Source organism: Pollachius pollachius (assembly GCF_949987615.1).
Source record: "Pollachius pollachius genome assembly, chromosome: 18".
In the NCBI taxonomy this organism is placed as follows: Eukaryota; Metazoa; Chordata; class Actinopteri; order Gadiformes; family Gadidae; genus Pollachius; species Pollachius pollachius.
In genome coordinates, this window is record NC_136951.1 from 13,317,987 (window position 1) to 13,341,735 (window position 23,749).

At 50.8% G+C, this 23,749-nt stretch overlaps 2 protein-coding genes across 3 annotated transcripts; one reads left to right on the top strand and one right to left on the bottom strand.

The window, feature by feature from the left end:
• The first annotated feature begins 397 nt into the window (after positions 1-397).
• On the top strand, positions 398-2,141 carry ndufb2 (NADH:ubiquinone oxidoreductase subunit B2). Its single transcript, XM_079756035.1, has 4 exons — positions 398-573; positions 751-895; positions 1,282-1,380; positions 2,056-2,141. The coding sequence occupies exons 1-3, from the start codon at positions 488-490 to the stop codon at positions 1,354-1,356; spliced, it is 306 nt and encodes a 101-aa protein (XP_079612161.1). The 5' UTR covers positions 398-487; the 3' UTR covers positions 1,357-1,380; positions 2,056-2,141.
• Positions 2,142-2,255: 114 nt separating this feature from the next.
• On the bottom strand, positions 2,256-22,940 carry kdm7aa (lysine (K)-specific demethylase 7Aa). Of its 2 annotated transcripts, none has more exons than XM_079756179.1 (17): positions 22,814-22,940; positions 16,061-16,146; positions 15,107-15,224; positions 14,687-14,847; positions 12,930-13,071; positions 11,612-11,798; positions 10,691-10,853; positions 9,782-9,869; positions 9,253-9,359; positions 8,636-8,727; positions 8,064-8,150; positions 7,501-7,797; positions 6,866-6,990; positions 6,327-6,600; positions 5,691-5,920; positions 5,113-5,474; positions 2,256-4,842 (listed from the first exon to the last, which is right to left on the bottom strand). In XM_079756179.1, exons 1-17 carry the CDS (start codon positions 22,909-22,911, stop codon positions 4,754-4,756), a joined length of 2,706 nt encoding a protein of 901 aa, XP_079612305.1. In that variant the 5' UTR covers positions 22,912-22,940; the 3' UTR covers positions 2,256-4,753. The 2 variants fall into 2 exon arrangements, with proteins under 2 accessions (XP_079612305.1, XP_079612306.1); XM_079756180.1 differs by having other exon boundaries at positions 5,691-5,917; positions 22,814-22,916.
• Positions 22,941-23,749: the final 809 nt, after the last annotated feature.

Genomic DNA, 23,749 nt, shown 5'->3' on the forward strand with positions numbered 1-23,749 from the left:
AGCGTTAAAGTGTTACTTTATTGTCCTTTAATTAATGAATTAGTTACATCTTCAGAACCTAACATCATGTTGATGATCGGGTTTCACAAGGCTAATAAAGTTTTGAGATAGATCCTTTTATTACGTACATTTTCCCGACAAATAAAAAACATTAATTGTTGTTCAAACGTTCCCCATTCTGGGGCACTTTTTAATTGAATTCATATTATTTAATTATTTTATCCATGAGTAGTAGAGTGACTGTAATATAATAAAGAAGATTCAATCGAAATTAACATATATATTCGTCACATATTTAATCCAGGAACCCACAGCCAATCAGCGTTAGAGTAGGACTGTCCAATGACAGTCGGCGTTACTCAGCTCCAGCCCTCCAACTGCAGTGGACGATGTTAGTGAGTGGGGTCGTCTGTTGACAAGGGAAGGTGACATTAGGAGTTCATTTTACCAAACCATTCTAAACGGAGGGTTTCGTTTAGGTTAGAACATGTCTTCTCTCGGCAGCGCTGTGCGGCTCCTCCGGGCGGGGGCCAGCGCTCTGAGAAGTGGCCCTCAGAAGACCTTCTCCCGGAGGTGAGGACCGGAGCCGGGGCCTCAGACCGCACACTGAGCGGGGCTCCGAACCAAAATATATATTAGGATTGGCCACTGTACATTCGAGGGGACCCCAGATTACATTAAGAGTTTGATTCACTTTACTGGTCTTGTGGATATTGTGTTACGATATTAACGGTGTTTGTGTTATTCTAGGGCTGGCGGGGGCCCCCACATAGTGCCGCAGTACCGGCAGTATCCCCAGGTCACCAAGAACCAGAAGCTCCAGGCTGAGATTCTGAGCAGTACGATGTGGTTCTGGATGCTCTGGCACTTCTGGCACAGCTCAGACGACGTTCTGGTGAGCAGGACACCTCTTTCTGGTTCTGTAGAACTACTTGTACCTGGGGTTTTACATCGGGCTGATAGTCATCATCTTTACCCTGTTCCGCAGAACTAGTAGTGCTATAGCAGTTAAGCCATACAGTACCGGGTGTAACATTAGTTTAACTTGTGTTAATTTAGTAGTAGTACACAGTATTGTAAATTGCATTGATGTGAATGCATTAAATTCCAGTGGCTGTATTCTCCTATCATAGGTAGGCGTGTGTTCAGGACAGCAGCCAGTCACAGCTGAAGGGTTCTGGTTTTAAACACCAATGTCCTATTCAAATAGGTGTTATTAAGCTAGCCCAACCCCTACCTGCCTCTCAATCTGTGACACTGACCTCTGACCTTGTCCTCCAGGGTCACTTTGCGTGGCCGGACGCGTCCCAGTGGACTGACGAGGAGCTTGGCATCCCAGCAGACGACGAGGAATAGTTCTGAGAGATGGCACTGCGACAGGTTGGGAAACACAGAAAACCAGCGGTCCCTTGTGGCTGCACTCACATGTTAGTTCCCAAGTGATTCATGGCCTTAACCATTAAAGAGCTTATTGCAACCTTACCTCATGCATCAAATAATGTATGAAGTTCCCCCCACAATACAAAAGAATAAGAAGTAATCCAACCATAAAGTAGATTCTAATAAAACATCTACGAGGGGTTCGATGTTGGAGGGATATTTCTGAAGAGGATGACATTGGGTTGGATTGACGGGGTTGAGGGAGAGGGTCAAAGAGGGCATCGTGGTTACGGATGCAAGGCGATGCCTTCAGCTATTCCCCTTGTTGGCTGGTGGGTCGTGTAGTGACAAAGGGTGGGAGAGCGGTGCGCTTGTATTCTAGGGACGTTGGCCAGGTCCATTGTCTGGCTATGCTACTTGTTACGTTGTTAACATTTTGATGCTTCTTGGTAGGCCTGTACTAGCCGTAATAAACATTAGCATAACAAAACGGACATTACTGCTCCAGCTGCATTCGTAGTAGTTTGGCTGTCAAGGGCTAGAATGACTTAATAAAATTTTAATTACCAGAGTTGAAAGGTTATAGAAACCCGCCCATTTCAGTAGTAAATACTCCCACCATAAGTGTTTTCTATAAAACTATCATGTTTGATCCTTTGTTTGTTCTTTCTCCAGATCCCGGGGTTCGTCTGTCCAGCTGGATGTCATCCAGACAGACGAAAGCTTTGTTGTACATAATAAAGATACCTCATGTATTCTCACCATGTTGTCCTGACTTCTACTTATAGGATTCTAAGAAGCGGAATGCACGGTTAACTGAAGGCACCTTCACAGAACATGGCAAAATTATTTCCAAAATTTATTTACAGGCATTTGTTGGAAATGCAGAAACAAATTCAACGCTTTACGTATCAGTGTCACAGTTAGCCAGTGTTTTTTATACTTTAAAAAAATCATAAATCATGAAAACAATTGCAAGAATTAGCGCACATCACAAAGGACATCTGTGTTTAAAAGCCAACAGCGACCAAGTCCTGAACATGAATAACCTTAAAAAAAACCCTGCCTGCGGGCTAGCTCTTGCCATTTAAATAAGTTGACATGCAAACCGTTTGAGAGGATAACGTGTAGTGTAAAGTCGAGACAAGGATTGAGAAGATACGATTTGATTTCATTCTTCACTATGCATGATTTAACCTTCATCTCGAGCAAAGCGCCAGGCGGGTCACAGGTCACGTGAGTGGAGCCCAACTGACTAGGCGGGTCACCAGGTCAAATGCGTGGAGCCCACCTGACCAGGCGTGTCACCAGGTCACATGCTCCGAGCCACCTGAGCAGAGCGGTTCAGGTCTGAGGGGGAACTTGTGGTCTTAAAGCTACTAAGGAAGATGCGGTCTTCAACGTTCGTATCTCATCTTGTCTTTACGCCAAAAGTGATTTTAAAAAACGACCAGTACTTCAAATCGGGTGACGTGATTCTAAAGTTCGAAACCGTAAATGCAAAGCACAGCGAGTCAACTTTCACAAAATATTTCATTAAAAAAGTAACCAAAAAAGCGGGACTTTGGAGGGTGTGTTTACAGGGGAGAGGGACTGGTCTGCATCATGACGTGGTTGCTGGTTGTGTTCTTGGCACCATTCCCTGAGAGTGTCGAACTGCGCATCTCCAGCAACAAAATACACACACACACACACGTCAACCACATGCACCACCGGAATCACTGAGAAATTAAATACTAATCGTTTGTCTCACTCGGGTTTCTTTCACTGACAGCTTTGGACTGACCAAGGTTGCTCAGAACTCACTTTTTGTGGAAAGAAAGAGTGGTACCTGTTAGACACTGGAACCGGTAACAGGGATGAGCGGAGAATACTTTCTATAAAAATATTGGATATTCAGAGCCATAATCAAACATCTCAACTATTAAAGAAAATTAGTTTTTTTTCCATGAATTATCAATAAAATGCCTTAACATAGATATGACCTCCACCTGGCCCTAAGTTTATCTGCTAATTGGTCACTTAAAATCGATGTACTAGAATTGGGATGATATGTAAAATGTGTAAACTAAAATCTGTGCATCCCTAGAAAACATTAAATAAAAAGGAAGCTGAACTCTGAGCTAGTGCACAACGTAAACATTTTGTAGACTCACAAAGCCAACAAGTCTAGCTGCAAAGGGGACAGGAAACCACATCACGAGGAGCCACAAGGACCCACTAGGGAAGAACTAGCCAGGGGTCAAGTGAAGGAACCAAGGATGGATGTCAAGGTGACGACTCGGTAGGAAAGACGCTACGTGGCTGTGACTGAAGGTAAAAACAAAACCACATTTACAATAATTATGCGTAGGCCTAGATACCAAAACATAAACAGAACCCTTTCAAACCCGCGGAATACCCCGTGGCTGACGGCTCAGAATAGAATAAAATCTCTTAAAATTAATAAATACATCATTCAGAATCAATAAAAAAATAACATTAAGAAAAACCCACATTACAGATAAAACCAAAAAGTAATAAATTAACCAGAACAGCATGCAAGTTGTTCAGCCCAATGCCAACATTTCAAGAGACTCTTTAAATGTTCCTACTCTAATTTCACTGGAGGCAGTGCTTTCAGCCTGTGAATTACATTACCCATAGTCCACCAGGGGGGAGGTTCCACACAGCTCTGTACTTAGGGTCACCTGATTGATCCATTTGGGGACACTCAAGTGTAATTCATTAATATGGACCATGGATAATATCTGAAGGGGCTTGAAAGATCTGCCTCTCTGTTCTCCCCATCAAAGTCTTTATTGCTGGTGTGATTGAGATAAAGGGATCTTGATAGGAGGAGGAGCAGGAGGAGGAGAGGTAAGAGGGGGAGCAAAACAAAAAGTACTAAACAATGAGCACCATCTTAAGATTTCACCTCATCTCTGTCCTCAGCACCCTGGGTCAGCAGGGGTGGGGGCACAGAGGGACCCCCCCAGCCCCGCTATCGGCCGTCTCCCGTGGCAACAGCCGGTCCTCCATTCTCCTCCCAGCTTTGTGGATTTTTATTTTTTGCGGTTTTCTAATTTTGTGCTCAGAGTAAAGCCGTGCGACGCGGAACACGTGAGTCCAATACCCTGTCTCCTAGGCGTGCACGTGAGTGTGCACAGGGAGGTGCACATCTTTGCCAGGCTGTTAATTATTTATTTTTTCTTCTTCTTTCTTTGCGTTTCTTTAAGATTTCGCTTCCACTGCACGACGTACGACTCCGGGAACAAACCGCACAAACCGAGACCCCGGGGCCGTCTGCTTGGGAGCCACATTCTCCCGCTCATCCACACCGTCCACACCCTCACACACGCTGGGCCGGGCCCCGGGGCCCGGGCCCCCGGCGCTACACAAAGACGCGGCTGTGGCGGCTGATCTTCAGGATCTTGCTGAGGCGCTGCTTGGCCGTCGCCATGCCCTTCTTCGGCCGCTTGCCTGCAAGGAAACACAACATGAATATATTGATGGTTCATTCATATTCATATCCCACCGACGGCAGGCGTCACACAGCTCCTCATCTAAAAGGGACTTCTAACCCTAAAACCCTTCCTGTTAAGGAGCGGGGGCATCCTGCTCCAGGTCTCAGGTAAGGAGGGGATGGAACCCAACACCTCTGGGTGAGGCCCCCTCGTTCAGGGATGGAGTGTGCAGCAATACTGCCTGGCAACCCGAGTAAGGATCAAAGTGTGAAGGGGTGGTCCGAACCTTTGGTGGCCTGGTTGCTGATGGGTGGGGTGTTGGGGGCGGGCCTCTTGGAGGGGTGCAGCGGGGGGGACATGGAGGGGTCACAGTACTGGTAGGTGTCCGTCTCCGGACCTCGGTGGTCCCAGGCCTCGCTGCTGCTGTTCCCCTGGCTGTCCATAGGGCTCTTCCCGTCGCCGTGGAGACGAGGGTGGAGGTGCGGCGGCCCTCCCGCCGGCGTGGGCATGGGGGGGCCCTCGGGCCCGGACCACCAGGGCTCCGGGGGCCCGGGGCCCTCCTTCTGGGCGTCCGAGGGGCACAGAAGGCCGGCCATGGACAGCATTCCCTGGATGGCCTCTGCTGTGCTGGGTGAGGTAGGACGTTCTCTGAGGACACACACACACACACACACACAACAAACAGTGAGCACATTGTGCGGGATGCGGCTCTGAATGAGTGAACTGAGCAGTGATGAAGCGCTCTGGAACGGACTGGAGCCCCACTCAGCTCCCCCATTGGAGGTGGTGGTGGTGGTGGTGTTGGGGGAGGTGTGGTGGGGGTGGTGGGGGTGGAGACGTGGCTGTGTCGGGGGAGCTTCTCACCGTTTGAGTGGTCTGTGTTTGTTCCTGAGTGTCTGGACGGCATTGGGGTCCAGCTCGATGGTGTGCCCTGAGCCCTGCTGCCCCCCCCCCTCCAGGGATCCCGAGTCCTCCTCCTCAGAGGAGGACGAAGAGGACGACGAAGAGGAGGAAGACGAGGTGGAGGAGGAGGAGGAGGAGGAGGAGGTGGACGACGAGGAAGGAGATGACGAAGACGAGGATAATGCTTTCTGCTGGACGGGGACAAAAAGAGAGACGAGGTGAGAGACGGCCCCCGTGTTGCATCACGAGGTGGGACCTCATCCGACGTTAACACACTTCTTCTCAGAGAGGACATCTCGTGTTCTGATTAAAGAACAGTGGAACACAATGATCTAATGCTGGCTCACACTACACCATGAGAAGCCCGACATTTTTGCCCGATTTCCCCCTCCCCCCGAAAGCCAAGCCCTGATTGGTTGATGGTCCTTCTGATTTCTTGCGCAAAAGCTATGAGCAAAGCTGCCTTAACACCGACAATTCCTCAAGTCATCATAAATCAGAGGAAGCTAAGGACCTAAATCAAAGGTTTTAAAACCAGTCTCAGTCCCAGGTGCATTGTGGGGGATGAGGCGGTACCGGGGGGTGGGGGAAGCCTACCTGGGGTGGGGAGTCGCTGTCCGAGTCTCCGTCCGATCGGCTGCTTGAATGTTCCGAGACCTCGCCCCCGAGGGCCGCCGGGCCCCTTGGCTCCGCCCCCGAGGACGGATTACAAAACCTCTTCTCTCCTGGGCTGTGAGGCTCCGGGCGGCCCCCCTGGGGTCTCTGGGCCTTGGCCGGGCCCCCGGAGCTCTGGGGCCCCTGCCCAGCCTCCGAGGGACTCCCCTGCTCCGCCTTGATGGGACTGCCCCCCGTGCTCAGCCGCCGTACGTCCCTGCAGGACCCACGGACCAGAGTTAGCCAGGGTTAGCCAGGGGAGGGAGGGGTGAATGGTATATGGACTGCATTTATACAGCGCATTGCTAACCAGTGGCCACTCAAAGCGCTACACAACATTGCCTGACATTCACCCATGCACACACATTCACACGCCGACGGCGGGGTCGACCATGCAAGGCGACAGCCAACTCGTCGGGAGCAGTGGGGGTTCAGGGTTCAGGCTGCGGCTCATCAGGCCGTTGCTCTGTCAGGCGTCTTACCGGATGATGCGCCCGTTCACCAGAGTGAGCCTCAGGTGGTTGTCCTCCAGGAACTCGAGTGCAGCGGCCGAGGCCGTGGACACCTTGTTCAGCTTCCCGTGGACCGTGGAGCAGAAGGCTGGGTCCTGGGGGGGGGGGGGGGGGGGCACACCGTTATAGTCTGTCTGCCTGCCTGTCTGCCTCTAGTCCTGTCTGTCTGCAGCCTACTGCTAGCTGTGTGCAGAGAGGCAGGGCTGCCTCTACTCTGTCCTTCCTGTCTGTCTGTCTGTCTGTCTGCACGCAGCCTAGTGCTGTCTCTCTGCAGACAGACAGGACTGCATCTGGTCCTGTGTTTGCAGTCTACTACAGGATGCTTCTATTCCTGTCTGCAGCCTGTGACTAAAGGTGTAAACAGCTGAACCGCATCATGAGCATAGATCGACGGACTATCGTGGCTTATCAACACCGTATCAGTACTGGTACTTTAAATCAGAGAGTGGTTCTAAATGAGCCCAAATAGGGTTCCTACCACCCTCCACATACACGTCATCCCTTCCAAGTTTAAATCTTTCACTCGTCTTAACAAAACAAGAGGCTATATCCGAACGGCTCTCGCGTGGGAACATCCTAGCGTTGTCATGGCAGCAGTGACTCACCTCCTCCAGGGGCCCCACCTCCAGCCTCCTCAGCACCTCGCGGGTGTGCCTCTCCAGGACGTCCAGGTTGGACGAGGCCTTGGGGGCGAGCCTCTGCTGTTCCCTCAGCTTGCGGGCGGCCCGCCGGGCGCGCCTCGCCTGGCACAGCCTCTCCAGGGGGGAGCGTCCTGCCGGGGACCCCCCGCCCCCCCCCGGCGGTGGCGGGCCGGCCAAGCCGCCCGCCACCGCCGCCGTGGTCGCCGTGACCACGCCCACCTGGGGCTTTGCCGGCTTCACGGCCACGCCCCCGGGCTCCTCCTACGGACCGGGGAAGCAGAACTCAGAACAGGAGCCTACTGGAGACCACATGGAGACTCACCACAGAGAGTGGCTATGAGGAACCCTTAGAGGGACACAGGAACACTGGTTTACATCTAGTCTACTTTTTTAGTGGTTTGTCACTAACAGGCTGTCATGGCTGCTGCGTCATTAAAGCCCCTTTTGGCCCCGTGACTGTCAAAACTATTTGGATACACCACATGACCGGAAACTGGGTCCTGATTGGCCGGTTGCTACTCCCTTACCTCCAGGTAGCGGATTTCTTTGGTCAGCTCTTTGATGAGGTGGTTCGGCCTGATGTGGTCCGGCACCTCGCTGGTGGGCTCCGTCACCTGCACGCAAAAACAGAGTCACACCACCGCAAAACCAGAGTGAACAGAGTCAGGACCAGACCAGAGTCCGACCCAACATGAGTCTTCTATCTGCTGAATGATGGTTCGGTGTAAACGCTCTAGGGGTGAATGAATCCATATTCAGAGGGTAAACGCCCCCAGGGTTTTGTTCCAGCCATGAACTGATCTGACCGGTAGAACTCATTCACCTTTTCTTCCCTACGCCTCTTTCTTGGGTTTTGGCCAACAACGTCATACCCAAAGTAAATAGTATACGGCTTTGTAAACTTGGCTACTGGGTAAGAGGGAATGATGCCAGAACATTTAATATCCACCTGAAGCTGGATGAGGTGGAAGAATGAAGTGGTAAACCCACCCAGAGTTGGCCTCCATTATAACAACACTTCTCTGACCAACCACTGGGGGGGGGGGGAGTAGACTGGAGCAGTTGGTCACAGATGGTCAGTGGGTCTCGACCCCCTCACCTCTCTCTTGAGCCAGGTCTTCAGGGCCCCGATCAGGGCTTTCACCCCCTCCACCAGGTAGGTTTGGGGGGGGCGGCTGTCCTCTCGAAGCTCTGAGAACAGACAAAGTGTTTATTTTCTAATGAACACCTGAAGGCTTACGGATTACATTCCTACCATCATATGAACACACAGTCTCATGTTGTATTTAAATAATGGGTCGGACTGTTGTGTTTTAACTTGGACTGCACTCAGTGTACACTTCTTAACGAGGCTTTCCATACAACGTGGATTATGCCCACTAGAGTTTGAAAAGTTTACTTCTAAGTTAATTTCATCCACCAATGTGACTACTATGACTACTTCACTCTGATCCAGATTACCTACAGGGAGTTTTATTTTGGTTACATTACATTAATAAACAGGTAGAGGTTATCTTGCTCAATGAAACCTACAGGTAGACTGCTGTAATTGGGTTTGGAACCCAGAACTAGGGTTAGGGGTATTGGGAGTTAAACCCCCGTTACCACTACGCCCATCCCTTCCCTTTTCCTCCTAATTTCTGATTTGTCAGGGCCGTGTCACATGCTAGACTGAGACACAAACTAGAAGAAAGAAGAAGATGGAAACCAACGCACCTTTCAGCGTCTCCAGTAGGTTCTTGGCGACGTACCAGCAGATGGCCTCGAAGTAGGGGAACTTGAAGAGGTCGGGGGTTTTGAGACGCCTCTCCATCTCATAACACCTGGAGCACACAGCCAATCATGTTACAGCTCACACAACACCTGGCTTACACACAGCCAATCCCGATACAGCTCAAACAACACCTGGCATACACACAGTCAATCACGATACAGCTCACACAAAACCTAGCATACACACAACAAATCACGTTACAGCTCAAACACCTGGCTAACACACAGCCAATCCCGATACAGCTCACACAACACCTGGCATACACGCGACCAATCATGGTATAGCTCAAACAACACCTGGCTTACACACAGCCAATCAAGTTACAGTTCAAACAAAACCTGGCTTACACACATCCAATCCCGATACAGCTCACACCTGGCATACACAAGACCATTTTTATTTCACTACACAGGCCCCATGAGGCTCATCCTTAAACCACAAGTCTGGTTCTGTTCTGCGGGGTCTGTGTACCTGAGCTGCATGCCGATATTGAGGTTGTGGAGGAAGTTTCCTCCGAAGGCCATACAGTCTTGAGAGGTAAGAACAGCATGGATCCATCCTGCAGGGGGCAGCATAGGACAGAGCAGAGTTAACTCACACAACCGGCCTTAAGTTCAGAGCCATAATATACCCCGACATGCACACTAAAACATATCAACAATGTTTAATTTACATTCAGGGCATTAAGCAGACGCTAAAAAATGATGCTGTACATTTGTCAGAAGAAAGAGAAACAACTGTATTGCTGTCGGTAAAGTAAGGATGTTCATCGCCAGGACGTACAACATTCAATAAGTGCGTAGGAGGTGTGTGGGAGGAAGGTAAGCGGGGAGGCAATGTAGAATCTAGTTGTACTCTTAGCAAGTGAGTCATGAGTCTCTTGGGGTAGCTGGTGTTTATCCCTGAACTTTCAAATCTACTCCCCCTCCAGAGACTGAGGAGATAGGGCAGCCCCTATAATGACGGACATCCCCTCAGATGAACCAGAGAGACTAACAGAACCAGAGCCATGGGGGGGGGGGGGGTATGTGGACATGGCTGGCTGGCTCCTAGTGACCCCTGGTCCTAAAGTCTTCACCCCCACCTCAATGGAGTGGGGGGGCCTTTGTCAGGGAGGGTGAGGCGTGATGGATGAATGTGGAGCCTGGACCCTAACCCCCCCCCCCCCCCCGGGTGACGGATTAACTGTCACCCTGGATGACGTCCGGACCAAAGAGCTAAGACGTTGTCAAGAAAGAGCACACACCCCTTTTGTTTCCCTAGAGAGACTTCAGAGAGAGAGGTGTGTGTGTGTGTGTGTGTGTGTGTGTGTGTGTGTGTGTGTGTGTGTGTGTGTGTGTGTGTGTGTGTGTGTGTGTGTGTGTGTGTGTGTGTGTGTACCTGTGGGGATGAGGAGGGTGGTCCCCTGGGGAACCACACACTTGTAGCACTTGTCCACTTTGTCCCCAAAGAACACCTCACTCTGATTGGTCGAGGAGCTCCACGCCTCGTACAGTGCGAGGTTGGCCACAGTGGGCGGGATCAGGTAGAAGATCTTCTCCCCCTGTGGGCGAGAGAGAGACAGACAGGGAGAGAGAGCGAGAGAGAGAGAGACACACAGAGAGAAAGAGAGAGACACAGATAGAGGGGAGAGAGCGAGACAGACGGACAGAGACAGAGAGAGAGGTTGAGACAGACAGACAGAGGGGAAAGATAAAAAAGACAGAGGGAAAGAGCGAGAGAGGACAAGAGAAAGAAGAGAGAAACAGAGATTGAGAGATAGACAGGGAAGACAAGGAGGAAGATGGAGGGGAGGTGGTGTTAATACGGTCGGGTCGCTCCGGGTCACTGCCCCTCAGACACACCGCCGGCCAGCCAGCGGTTCTGTATGAAAACAACGCCCCCCCGGCCCTCCAGCTCCCCTCCCAGCCCTGTCAGTCAGAGGGGGGTGAGGACCAGGGCTGACCTCAGAGGGAATGCTTTAGAAGACATCGCTCAGCGCTAGAGGAAGGCACCGGGCTACCAGGCGCGGGCCTCAGCACTCAACGCTACGAGAAGATACAACAGAAGATACCACCCCCCTATCTATACTATGACCTATCTTCACGTCTTTACGTACGAGCAGCCATGGAAGACACCACCAGCCTATCTTTACGTGTGGTACATCACATGAAGTTACAGATAACGAGGCTGACGTGACATCTCCACAATACACAAGTAAACAATGCACAGTACAAAAAACGCCAACACTGTTGTTTCTCCCTGTGAGAGGGCGTAACCATGACGACATACGAGGACCCCCAGAGACCCCCCTCCTCATACCCAGAGCACGTGGTACCACACGGAGGTGCCCCCGAAGTCGATGTGGAAGTCCGTGTAGCAGCCCTTCACCCCCATCAGGCAGTACTTCTGCACGAAGGGCTTGGGGAAGAACGAGTCGTCCGGCCAGTAGTTCTCCACCCAGGACATCTCCTGGGCCACGTCCGGGACCACCACCAGCTCAGACATCCTGGAGGGGAGGAGTGGGGGGGGGGTTATTAGTGCACTGAAGGGGACCCCAAAACCGTTCCATGCTTTCACCTTGTGGAGGGACTTACGAATACATTATTTAGGTCATCACCGCGTCAGAAGAGGGAGACCGCTGAAAAAAGTACCAAATGCTAAACGTCTTTGTTTTAAACAATGTTGTGCCACCTGTGGCGTCGCTGCAGGCGACGTGTGGGATTTTATTCCTCAAATAGACGCATTAAATATAGCATTAATGATGAAGTTTTTGCAAAGTTTGTATTGTTATGTTTGTTTAGTGTTTTTATTTAGTGTTAATTAGTGTTAGCTAACTGAAGGGACTGGGGGCGAGGGACGGTTCCTCCCACCGTTCCCACTGACCTCCTTGCAGTAATCATTTAATAGGGTTCCAGAACCCATGTCATCACGTAGAGCTCTCTGGAGCTACGGGTCCAGAACCCAAGTCATCACGTAGAGCTCTCTGGAGCTACGGGTCCAGAACCCATGTCATCACGTAGAGCTCTCTGGAGCTACGGGTCCAGAACCCATGTCATCACGTAGAGCTCTCTGGAGCTACGGGTCCAGAACCCATGTCATCACGTAGAGCTCTCTCTAGTGAGAGGGGATCTGGGCTAATTGCTCAGACCCTACCGCTCCGTAGAGAAAACCCATGAACGTTTTTTTCTTAGAGCAGGGAGAGGGAGGGGGGAGGGCAGGGAGCGGGAGGGGGGAGAGTACGGAGAGGGAGGGGGGAGAGTAGGGAGAGGGAGGGGGGAGAGTAGGGAGAGGTGGGAAGGAGTGTAGGGAGAGGTGGGGGGAGAGTAGGGAGAGAGGTATCTTTCATATGTTTAACTGTGCATTTTGTATGTTTATGGTTCTAACTGTTCCTCGATACAGGAGCTCTCTTCCATCCTGCCAACGTACTGAGGACAGAAAGAGACCTCTTATTGGTAACAAGCTAGTTTAAACACATCTAATAAATCCAACGTTCTTCTGGAGCGGCAGTGAACGTCCTTGCACACAGTATGACCTTTAACCTCTGCAGAGGAAGAACTAACACAAATCAACAGAACCGGAGAGCGGATCAAAGAACAGCTGGCTCAGGGGGTACTCGGTGTCCCTCTCGTGTACCCACCGGGTGTCGGAGAACTCCAGGCTGATGAGGTTCAGGACTTTGGGCCGCTGGTTGCTGGTGTAATACTTGATGAACTCACTGAGCTTCATCTTGCTGTCCGCCTGCCGCGCCACGTCGATCACGTCGATCACCTTGTTGCCCCCTGGGAACCAGCAGGAGCCCCCATTAACACCAGTAACACCACAGTGAGGAACGCTAAAGGTCATCGCAATGTGAGGACCAATCAGGGATCAAATGAGGAAGGAAGAGTGACCATTTGATCAGAACGGAATTTCATTCCGATGCAGAAACTAAGAAAATTAATGGAAAACACTCAATCTGTCGAGTTTCTACTCGGTTTAACAGGATGGGCTGAAGTTATATTCATTTTGGAAGAACCAGTGGACAGGATATTAAGTCATACAGTTTGGATGCAAACTCCGTTTTTTCCAAACATGCTGCTTCTCAAATAAACTTTCCTTCCATTTCCCTTTGACTCTCCCTCCATGCCAAATCAAGATGGCTGAAGAATAACAATGCATCCACGTCCAAACCACTGAAGACTGGTTTAAATATCGAGAGGAGGGGGAGGCAGGGAGCTGGACCAGAGACTTCAGCATTATCTGTTTTAATTGGCTGAGGAGTGGGACGTGGGCGGGGGGGGTCAGGGTGTAAGGGACCCTCCGCTGCTGCCTCTCTGAACACATGCAGAACGACGCCCCCTGGGGGGTCTTGGCATCAGAGGGGGGGGTTAACAGATGACAGATCTAGTCTATGCACAAAAAAAAAATCATATTCTGAAAACCAGAGTCGGCCATTCTGAAGGACGAGAGGAGGAAGGGTGCACGTGTGTGTGTGTGTTGAGGGGGGGGGGGCGTCACGCCATGAACCGCCCCCCCCCCCCCCCCCCCCCCCCCCCCCCCCGACAGGGAACCAGGGGCAGGGGGGTATGAGGGCAACCCGACAGCTGGCCCCCCTGTCCTCCCACACACACCTTTCAAGCCCGCCCCCCCAGCTGGCCAGCGTGTGATGACAGACAACAGCTGGACTAAAGGGACACACACACACACACACACACACACACACACCTTTTCAGGAAACAAAAGGTGTGCATGGCCAATGCTTCCCATCACCCAAGTTCTAGTGCCCGTGGCTCTGTCTCCATAGATCTGGACATACACAAGGGGGGCTGGGTTTGAATGTTTGCTTTCCCCCTTTAGTGAGCATCCTGGTTGTAGAGCAGAAGCTGGGCAGGAGACCGCAGCATCCAGGCTCGCTCGCCTCCCTCTCATTGTGTGGACACTAAGAAGTGTAACCTAAACCGACCGAGAACGAGAGCACCTGCTCCCCGTCCAGCCAGAGAGGCTCAAGGGACGCCGGGCGAGAGAGTGAGAGAATCGGTCTGTAATCTGAACTTAATGATAAAACCGTCAGCGGCCGGCTTGTAACCGGACTCCCTCCCCTTCCGCAGGGGAAGCCTTCATGGTCACGCCCCCCCCCCCCCTCACAGCTCTTTGATCTGATAAGTGGGCTAAGAAGACCTCCTACTCCTCCCCCTCACAATACGCTACAGATGGCGCTCTGATTGGCCGATTGCGATCAACTGCTCTGAGACACAGAGTGGTGACCCCACCTGCTCTCACCTGGGACGCCGACTGGTGTAGGGTGCTTGTTTGCAAAAGTGTGTATGTGTGTATGCATCAGTGTGTGTATGTATGTATGTATGTACATGTAGCAGGGGGTCCCGGGCTGGGGGAGTCCTGGTCGGGGGTCCTTACCCACGTACTGCTCCACGTCCCTGACGGAGAAGCTGGGGGGGGGCAGCCGGAGCCCCAGCCCCTCCATCTCCGTGACGGCGATGGGCTGACTGAAGCCGTGCTTCTCCAGGTAGCGGGGGGTCACCGTCTCCCCGTGCATCCTCACCAGGACCTCCTCCCCGCTGAAACACACACACACACACACACACACACACACACACACACACACACACACACACACACACACACACAGTAAGCTTCACTGTTATAGCCTGAATTTTGTCTTTTGTTTTGTTTCATTAATTCGATTTTTGTGCGGAGGTATTCATTTTCACATTGAACATAGTTTAAGTGTCAGTGAAGCCCCTGGTTCAGCTATCTATTGATCTATACCATATATCCATCTGTATCTCTATATAGAGAGGACTCTCTCTAGCGTACCTGGCAAAGCTTCTGTTCTGCAGCTGGGAGATGAACACGGCCGTGCCAGCCTGCACCGGCTTGCTGCCGTCGTCGGGCTCTGTGTAGTCGTGCCGGTGCCAGTTGGTCCGTCTCTTCACTGAGGAGCACAGGGACACGGGGCCACACAGTCAGGGGCCACAAATACAGTAAGGGCCACCACCACCACAGTCAGAGTCCACCACCACAGTCATTGGCCACCACCACCACCACAGTCAGGGGCTAGCCACTTTACAAGGGCACTAGCGGTTCTCAGCCTAGAGCGCTCTGCTGGCCCACTGCAACCTGCATTGTGCTGCGGCCGATAGTTCAACTAGCTTTACCACTGACCCTTATCTTCGCTCACCCCGGAGCACGCATCCACACTGGTTCTGGTAAATGGTGCTCTTGAGTAAAAGCAGGTCAAATCTCCTTTTCTAAAAGCGGCCTTCCTGTCCTGCATAGCAGAGCCGAGACGTCGGGTAAGCCAGCACTGTATTTCGTCATTACTGTGTTTTCGCATATCGCGGCCATCCATACTGTCGTGTCAATCGCACTGTCAGTCCTTAGTGTGCCGCACAGACCGCTTTGATGTTTAAGTTACTGGCTGATTTCCGAGCACAACTGTGCCACACCAGTAGGTCTTCCGTTAGCTGGTTAGGTGGTGAAGGCTGAGGTAGCGCAAGACGGCTGTTGTGAGTGGGTGGACAGCCTGGTCCCTAGACGGCTCTTGACTCTGAGCCTTTCAGCACCGAGTCACTCACATCACCAGACATTAGAGACGGGAGAGGGGGGTCGATGTGCAGAATGGAGTTTTGATTTGGAAAGAGAAAACTGTGGAAGAGACCGGAACGGAGAGAGAGGCAGCGACAGGGGAGAGAGACAGAGCGGGATAGAGAGAGACTGTGATACAGAGAGACAGGGGAGAGAGGGAGACAAGCAGAGAGAGACACTCACTCAGGGAGGGTCCGTTAACGACATCACAGTTGGGACAGTGGTACACGTCGATGTCCACAGCATGGTGCTCCTCCACCTGCACACAGCTGGGGGGGAAGAGAGAGAGAGAGAGAGAGAGAGAGAGAGAGAGAGAGAGAGAGAGAGAGAGAGAGAGAGAGAGAGAGAGAGAGAGAGAGAGAGAGAGAGAGAGAGAGAGAGCAAGGTTAAAAAACTCATTTTTGTCTTTTGCTACACTCAGAAAAATAAATGAGTCCTGTTGGTTTTCCTTCAGAGAGACATTGATACATGTTGGTAGTGGATTCATTGCCCACATTGGTCTGGAGGCACAACACATGAGATGAACCCAGCACTGAGTCTTAAGGCCCAGTGGTCAGTCACTCCTTTGGCTGAGGGCTGAACTGGTTCACACCATGATGCGTGTTTACAGAACCAATGCTGACAACATGTCTGGCTGACGGCTGAGCTGTAATGTAGGTTGTTAATCAAAAGATGCTGAAGTTAGTCACAGATCCTTGTGGCTGAGCTGATAGTGGTGATGGTGTTAACAGGGCCGCACAGTTCTGGGTCTGGCTGGTGGAGATCTCTTGGTTGGAGGTTGTGAGGAACGGGTACAGCTTATTGGAAATACTCAGAATTCAGAAGATGTCCCCCTGAGCACAAAGAGCTTGCACCCAAATAGTACCTGAATGGTACCGATGGGGTACTGAGATCTGCATTGCTAGGAAACCAGTCTGCTACTTAAAGTCCACCAAACTGAAGGATGAGGGAGATGTCACACCCTCGCTAGAACTTAACACAGTAACAGGCCGCTGTCTCGTGGGGGAGCTAATTCACCATGGGGAAAAATCTTGGCTTCTGAGGTGAACGAATCAAATCAAGCACACAGTGTGTTAGACTCAAATGACCTGAATAGACAAACACAGAACAGGTTGGATAAACAGAAAGGCGCACGCACGCGTGCGCACACACACACACACACACACACACACACACACACACACACACACACACACACTTTTGCTTGCATTGAAGAGGAGCTGATGTCTCTAATCTCCAGCCAACATGCTGTGGTTCTGCCTTCATATCATTGGGACCTCAGGAGGTTCAGACTATGAGGACCAGGGAATGTTTGCTCAATTGTTTGTTGTTCGAGGCTGAAACCTCAAAATCTTCTTTGTCTTACAGTCCCTACAAGTGTCCTTTTTGATTATGTTCATTCCTTGTTTTTTAGGTTCAACTTCATGGCACGTCTTGTTACTTTCAAGTGTACAGACCACAAGCTAGCGGGTAGCTAGCTATCAGCCTGGGCTGACTATTGAGCACATTACACTTTAATCACACAATGAGGACAACAGGTGCACAGTGGGCAACAAACACGTGGTGTTTGGCTGGTTGATAGGACGACTGCCCTGAGGGGAGGAGGGGATGAGCAGGCTGCAGCTCCCACTATCAGCTCAGATCTGAGGGGAACGGCAGGAAGTCGTAAAAGGGGAAACAAAGGCTGTGAGCTATTAGCTCTGCAGGAAGTGATGAGCTCTCTGACCGGGCTGACCCACCCCGGCATTCCAACACACAGGAAGTCCACACAGACACACACACACGTCCATCATGAAGAGGGACATTGTTAAAAATGTAGACTTCTTCGAGACAAACGGTAATACAGAGGACTGGGTGGGAATCTGAGGACTCATTCATAATAATACGTTTTTGTTTGATTTATTAAAAATTACAGATCTGCTACATTAACAGCCAGTGTGCAGACAACTCGTTTAACAATCCTTAAAACGGAAACTGAAAACTTTAAAATGATGCTGACTCTGGGATTGTGTCAAGTCTGTACGGGGGGACCGGCCCAGACACCCAGTGTCCTGGTTGGATCAGGCACGATGTGAAGTAACGCCCCCATCAGGGGACCCTCTCCTGAAGAAACAATCAACATCAGACGTACCTTCCCATGGTGAATGCAACTTGGTCAAATTTTTTTCACATTGCTGTTCTGTGTTGCTGAGATTATTCCTGAAACAGTGCTAGATCGCCTTTCTGGGCGGAGATCGTTTTTTTTTTTTAACTGTACACACAGAAGTGTGGAAGGTGTTTTCTGAAAAACACCTGCAATTATCACCTTACAAACAGCTTAGCCACACACACACACACACACACACACACACACACACACACACACACACACACACACACACACACACAAAAGCCCAGGAGAAAAGGGGTGGACACTGAAACCCGGTCTTCACAGGGGAAGAAAGGAGAGAATCTTAAGAAACCCGGGCACAACCTCCTCATCCACCAGGGGTCTGGCAGAGGGGCTGCACCATGGCAGGCCGATCCAGGGCACCACACACAATGTCCCGATTCTCCTCCGACCGCCAGCGGAGGGAGATGGGGAATGGGTGGGGGGGGGGGGGGGCTGCAGCGCATCCAATCGAGACCAACGTCACATCACGCTCGGGGATAAAAGCAGCGCCACCACAACCATCTGCACCGCCATCTGGGCGGATAAAGAAGGACGTGTCCTTCTGTCACAATACGCCAGTGTTGCCATCAGTAGGTGTTAGAGCTGCTTTAAACAGAGATCCCATTTGGCGGCGATTTATCCTGATGTACTATCAAAATGGGGGACCGCATTGAGCTGGCATTGTGCGCGCTGACCTCCTAACCCAGTGACCGAGCCACGTGTCGCTGCCGAGCCAAAACATCGTCTCTGACAACAAGGGAGCCTTCAGCTTTGCAACGCCCAGCCAGTGTTGGCCTCACCCCTCTCCTCCCACCTTCCCATCTCTGTGCCACTTTCTTTCTCTGTCCTCATCTCACCCTCTTTCTCTGTCCTCATTATCCACCTCCATCCCTCCCTCTCTCTGTCCCTCCCTCAGTCCTCCCCTCATCACCCCTCTCTGACCCCCTCATATTCTCTTATTTCCCTGTCCCTCTCAGTCCTCTCCTTCCTCCCTCCCACTACTTCCTGTCCTCTGGGCACCTCCCTTCCTGTGTGGGTGAGAGGGGAGCTTGTTCAACACATAGCACTCTGTGAGACACCATTGTCTGTGTGAACGCACCCATCTGGAGGGTTGAGTGTGCAGGTAAGTAGTCGGACACAAAGAGAGGACCTCAAAACGTTCTCATAACGCTGTCTCCAGCGGTTTACACGCTTGGTACAGACCAAAAAAAAAAAAACACAGAAGCAAGTGTACATTTCCTGCCCATCACTCTCAGACATGACCACGAGTGTTGTGTTTTGTTGCACAAAGAGGAAGGGCGGAGCACCAATTATTTCTTCACTCTGGCAGCTTGTTCACACGCTCAGCAGAAAGTGAAGTGGTCCGCGACGTTGCGCTCCACCCTGTGTACACTGAGTACCGCCGCTTCACGCGGCGCTCTGAGGACAAGCTCCGATCTAAATCGATGAAGGCTGCTCCGCTGAGCAAGGTTGAGCAGACGGACGCTCTGTGGGCAGCTTCAGTAGACTGGAGGTCTAGTTTGACACGGGTGACGGGGCTAACCCTAACCCTACACAAGAATCAATGAACCAACATGCACGCGTTGAGGTCCATATCCGCCGACTAAGCCGTCTGCTGAAAGGAGAGGGGTTAAAAAGCCTGACCTACTGGTCATAACACATTAGTAATTCATTATGACCAGAAGAGGTAGGCAGGATGTTTATCTCCATGCCAGTCTGTCCCTACACGGGCACATCCCGGGGACCTCCAGGCGTGTCCCTGGGCCCTCCACGTGCCCTGGAGCTGGCCCGTCGGCCCACCGGCCCACCCTTCTTCTTCCATAGATTGGATCCAGATCTCGTTTTGATTAAAAGTCTGATATAGTTTCAGCCTCACCCACAATGCCACAGCGAAGACTCTATTTTGGACCATTTATTTAGATATCCTGAATCAGAACTTGGAAAAAATGTATATCGACATAATAAAAAATGCATTCATAACATGTCCGACCAAAGCTGAATATAAAGTGGAACTTTATATTCATTTTTATTAAATACTGTCTGTATTTCTCAGTAACCTGGTGAGACGGTGACACCTCCCAAGCCTACTGGCAAGGCATGCCAACTGCGTCCTTTTTACACATCATTAGCATGGCTACTACATATAACAAGACTGGTAGATCAATAGAAGACTGTTAACATACTAATTGTTATTGATGATCCCAACAGTCCCAAAGTGCCCCTTGCCTCCACTCTGAGGTCCTTGTGCTAATGAACCGACAACAAGCCTCATCCAGAGCTGTTCTTCATGACACACTTAAGAGATCAAACCCATGTCCTTCAACCATCCATCCACTCTGTGTAAACATAGAGATAGACACAGAGAGAGACAGAGGGAGAGAGAGAGAGCGAGACCATCCCTCTCTCTTAAGAGCGGCTAGCCGTTCGCAACACTGACTGATGGGGGGGTTGAACTTGGTCCAAGGCGGGATCAAATCATCAATAATTAATCAATCAAGGAAACCCTGTGGCCCATCTAGCCTCTGGTCTGGACGTCTGAAACGCCATGTTCTGATCGATCAATTGATTGGGATTTGTTAATGCCACTAAAAGATGTTCATAACAAACAGTATTATTATTCCTATAAGTAGGTTATTTAATAAATGTTCCATAGAATAAACAACCAGGTAGCCAACTTGCTCAAGGACGCCTGGAAATAGACTGGAGGCATGAGCTGGTCGGGGGGGTACCCGGCCTACTGGGTCCTATCCCAGCTGGTAGCCTGGGCCGTTGGCGACTTGTAACAGAGACAGGTGACACTAAACAGAAACAGGCTCAGCGGCACCAAGACGTAAATCTACCCCCCCCTGCACGCACGCACGCACGCACCACACACACACACACACACACACACACACACACACACACAGTGCCAAGCAAGCACCAGGAATGCCAGTTACACAAACACCCTCACAACCACCCTCTCTCTCCCTCTCTCTCTGGCCAGCCCCGTGGGAACCGCACTAAAAACAAACCCAGGCTGCTCTACTTGCAGGTGTGTTAATGCGGGTGTGTATTAGTCATCAATAGAGGAAGCTCCAGCGATTGTTCCCTCCTGCTCCTTGTCACGTGACACAGTCTTCTGGCTCAGACTCCACACCGATGTATGGACGTGTTGGGACGTTCTTCCTTCTTCTTGGCTCACCCAGCGAGTGTTGTTACGCAACACGGTCATTTCAACAACAGAAAAACAGCTTATTGTGTTTACAGCGGGCGGTTGTCATGGAGATGCATCCATACAAGAGTCATAACCGAGGATACTTATGGAGACGATGGTTCAGGAGGGTAGCTTGTGACGCTGGATACCGAAGACATGGACGTACATTCAACAGTCTCTCTTTTACTACAGGGGTACAGATCGACAACACAAAGCACTCTATAGAGAAGAATAAAAAATAATAATTGTGTTGGAACCATCGGACCCCTGGATACATCGACCAGAGTGGTCATCGATAAATGAGACACATCCAAATGTCTAATCAGAAACGTTCCACTGCTGCAGGAACTAATTTTGAGGTTATATTGACGAGAAAGAGTGTCCAGAAACCAGTGCCGTTTACCAGGACCCAGGCCGTGTACCTTTAAATAATACCCGGCCCGCCGCTAGGGGGCTACGCCATGTGCAGGCTCGGCTGAAAGAGGATTTAAATGGCCCAAGCTGTCTATCAAGTGCTCTATTCATAACAAGCGCCCCGTTCTCCTCCAGTCTTTTGAGGATTAACGAGTCAAAACAAACACCGATTCAAACACAATAGTAGCTCAAAGAACGTGTGGAAATAAAGGTTAACTACAAACTTAATTATTATCTTTGTCAAAAATAAAATATATTTTTAAATAAAACGTTAAATAAGTTAACCCTGATGGGGAAGTTAGGAGCCAGCCCTCACATTGAATAACCCGTAACGTCATAGATCGTTGTTGTTTTTTTTACGGATCCTCAGTTTAAAACCAAAATCTGAATCAATAACATAATACAGAGAGGTTTTTAAAATCACCTAAAATGATAACGAAAAAACCCCGTGGCATCGTGCTGGTTCATGCTATTTAAATCAAGGAGACAAAAGCTGACCTAAATGCAAATCCATCATATCTCAGTCAGCCAGGCTTGGATCAGTGATCATGACTGACACACATCAGTACCCCAACAGACCCACAAACATTTAACTACACACTGAACCCTTTATGATCACCTAACATTACATTACACAACAACACCACCACCACCACCACCTCCACGCTGTGTGACGGGTCGGGGACCCACTCTAACCCAGAGCCGGGTCTCTAGGACGGACCCACTTTACCCCAGAGCCGGGTCGGTGAGACGGACCCACTCGAACCCAGAGCCGGGTCGGACAGACGAACCCACTTTACCCCCGGAGTCGGGTCGGTAGGACGGACCCACTCTAACCCAGAGCCGGGTCGTTGAGACGGACCCACTTTACCCCAGAGCCGGGTCGGTCAGACGGACCCACTTTAACCTGGAACCGGGTCGGTCAGACGAACCTCCTCTGGGTTAGAGGGGGTCCGTCTGACTGACCCGGCTCCGGGTTAAAGTGGGTCGGTAAGACCCCCTTTCCGCCGTCAGTCATCAGACCCTTTAAACCCTTTAAACCGACAGCTAGCATTAGCAGCTAACTCAGCTAGGGAGTCAACACCGCTCGCAGACCGTCGCATTTCCCGTGAAACGCCCCGTGTTAGTCCCCCCGAGCGGGCTCTACCCCTCCAGGGGACCGCAGTGGACCTACCTGCCGTGGAACCAGTCTTTACAGATGTCGCACTCGATCATGAAGCGGCTCACATCGTAGGGCTGCCGGCAGACACAGTACAGCGGGGCCGCCGCCATCTTCCCTCTGTCCCCAAACAACGCAGGAATGGAGCGGGGAGGGGCTCCCTCTCCCCCGGGCGGAAACAGACGAGCGCGGCCGGAGATGCATGAGTCGGCCCTCATCCACGTACAACGTAGGCAGGCACAGACAATTAAAGGAGGGCACCCCAGCTCTGGCGTCGTTTTCAAATAGCTCACATGCTTCCAGCTACTCCAAAAATACAAACTTCTTAATTTTCACAAAATAACGCTGACATCTTCAGAATTCACTTTGCTCCAGTTGGTAAATATTTATATTCTGAGCTTTCCCCCCATTGTTTTAGGGTAGGCCTATAACTTGGCAATAAGTCATATAGTAGTTTAAATTTGAGTGGAAGAAAAAAATATTTTATTTTCTTCAAATATCCAACACAATTTACAAACAGGTTAATTAAACATTGTATTTCTTTTTCGGTCTTGTTTTTGCTCTTTGTCCTTAGAACTTAGTTTGGCAAAGAGTTCAGCCCGGTATGTCTCCGCTTGTCTGACGTGCTCTACGTGTCTGTGTGTTGAATAGCAATGGGCCGCCGACCCACACCCCGGGTCTGTGACAGCACCCATCCCCCCACCCATCTGTGATTCTCTGTCACTGAAAAGCCCCAGTGCCTGCTTGCATGCGAGGGACCCGGGCAGACAGTGGCGGTGCTGCGGATGTCTGTCTGTCTGCACATGTCTGTCTGTCTGCAGATGTACAGCATGGTTAGCTGCTCAGCTTTCTCACGCGACAGGAAATGTTGTTTAGTTCTTAAGCGACGAGGCTATGAAGGAAAGAACAGCAGATCCAACCAGGATGCACAAATTATGAAAACAATAACGA

Bases quoted from the DNA above. Each gene is read 5' to 3' on its own strand.
- ndufb2 (XM_079756035.1), top strand. From the start codon at position 488: ATGTCTTCTCTCGGCAGCGCTGTGCGGCTCCTCCGGGCGGGGGCCAGC. The intron at 574-750 runs GTGAGGACCGGA...GTGTTATTCTAG, and splicing joins CAGAAGACCTTCTCCCGGAG to GGCTGGCGGGGGCCCCCACA. The intron at 896-1,281 runs GTGAGCAGGACA...CTTGTCCTCCAG, and splicing joins ACAGCTCAGACGACGTTCTG to GGTCACTTTGCGTGGCCGGA.
- kdm7aa (XM_079756179.1), bottom strand. From the start codon at position 22,911: ATGGCGGCGGCCCCGCTGTACTGTGTCTGCCGGCAGCCCTACGATGTG. The intron at 8,151-8,635 runs GTGAGGGGGTCG...TTTTGCGTGCAG, and splicing joins AGACCTGGCTCAAGAGAGAG to GTGACGGAGCCCACCAGCGA. The intron at 7,798-8,063 runs GTAAGGGAGTAG...CCCGGTCCGTAG, and splicing joins AAGAAATCCGCTACCTGGAG to GAGGAGCCCGGGGGCGTGGC.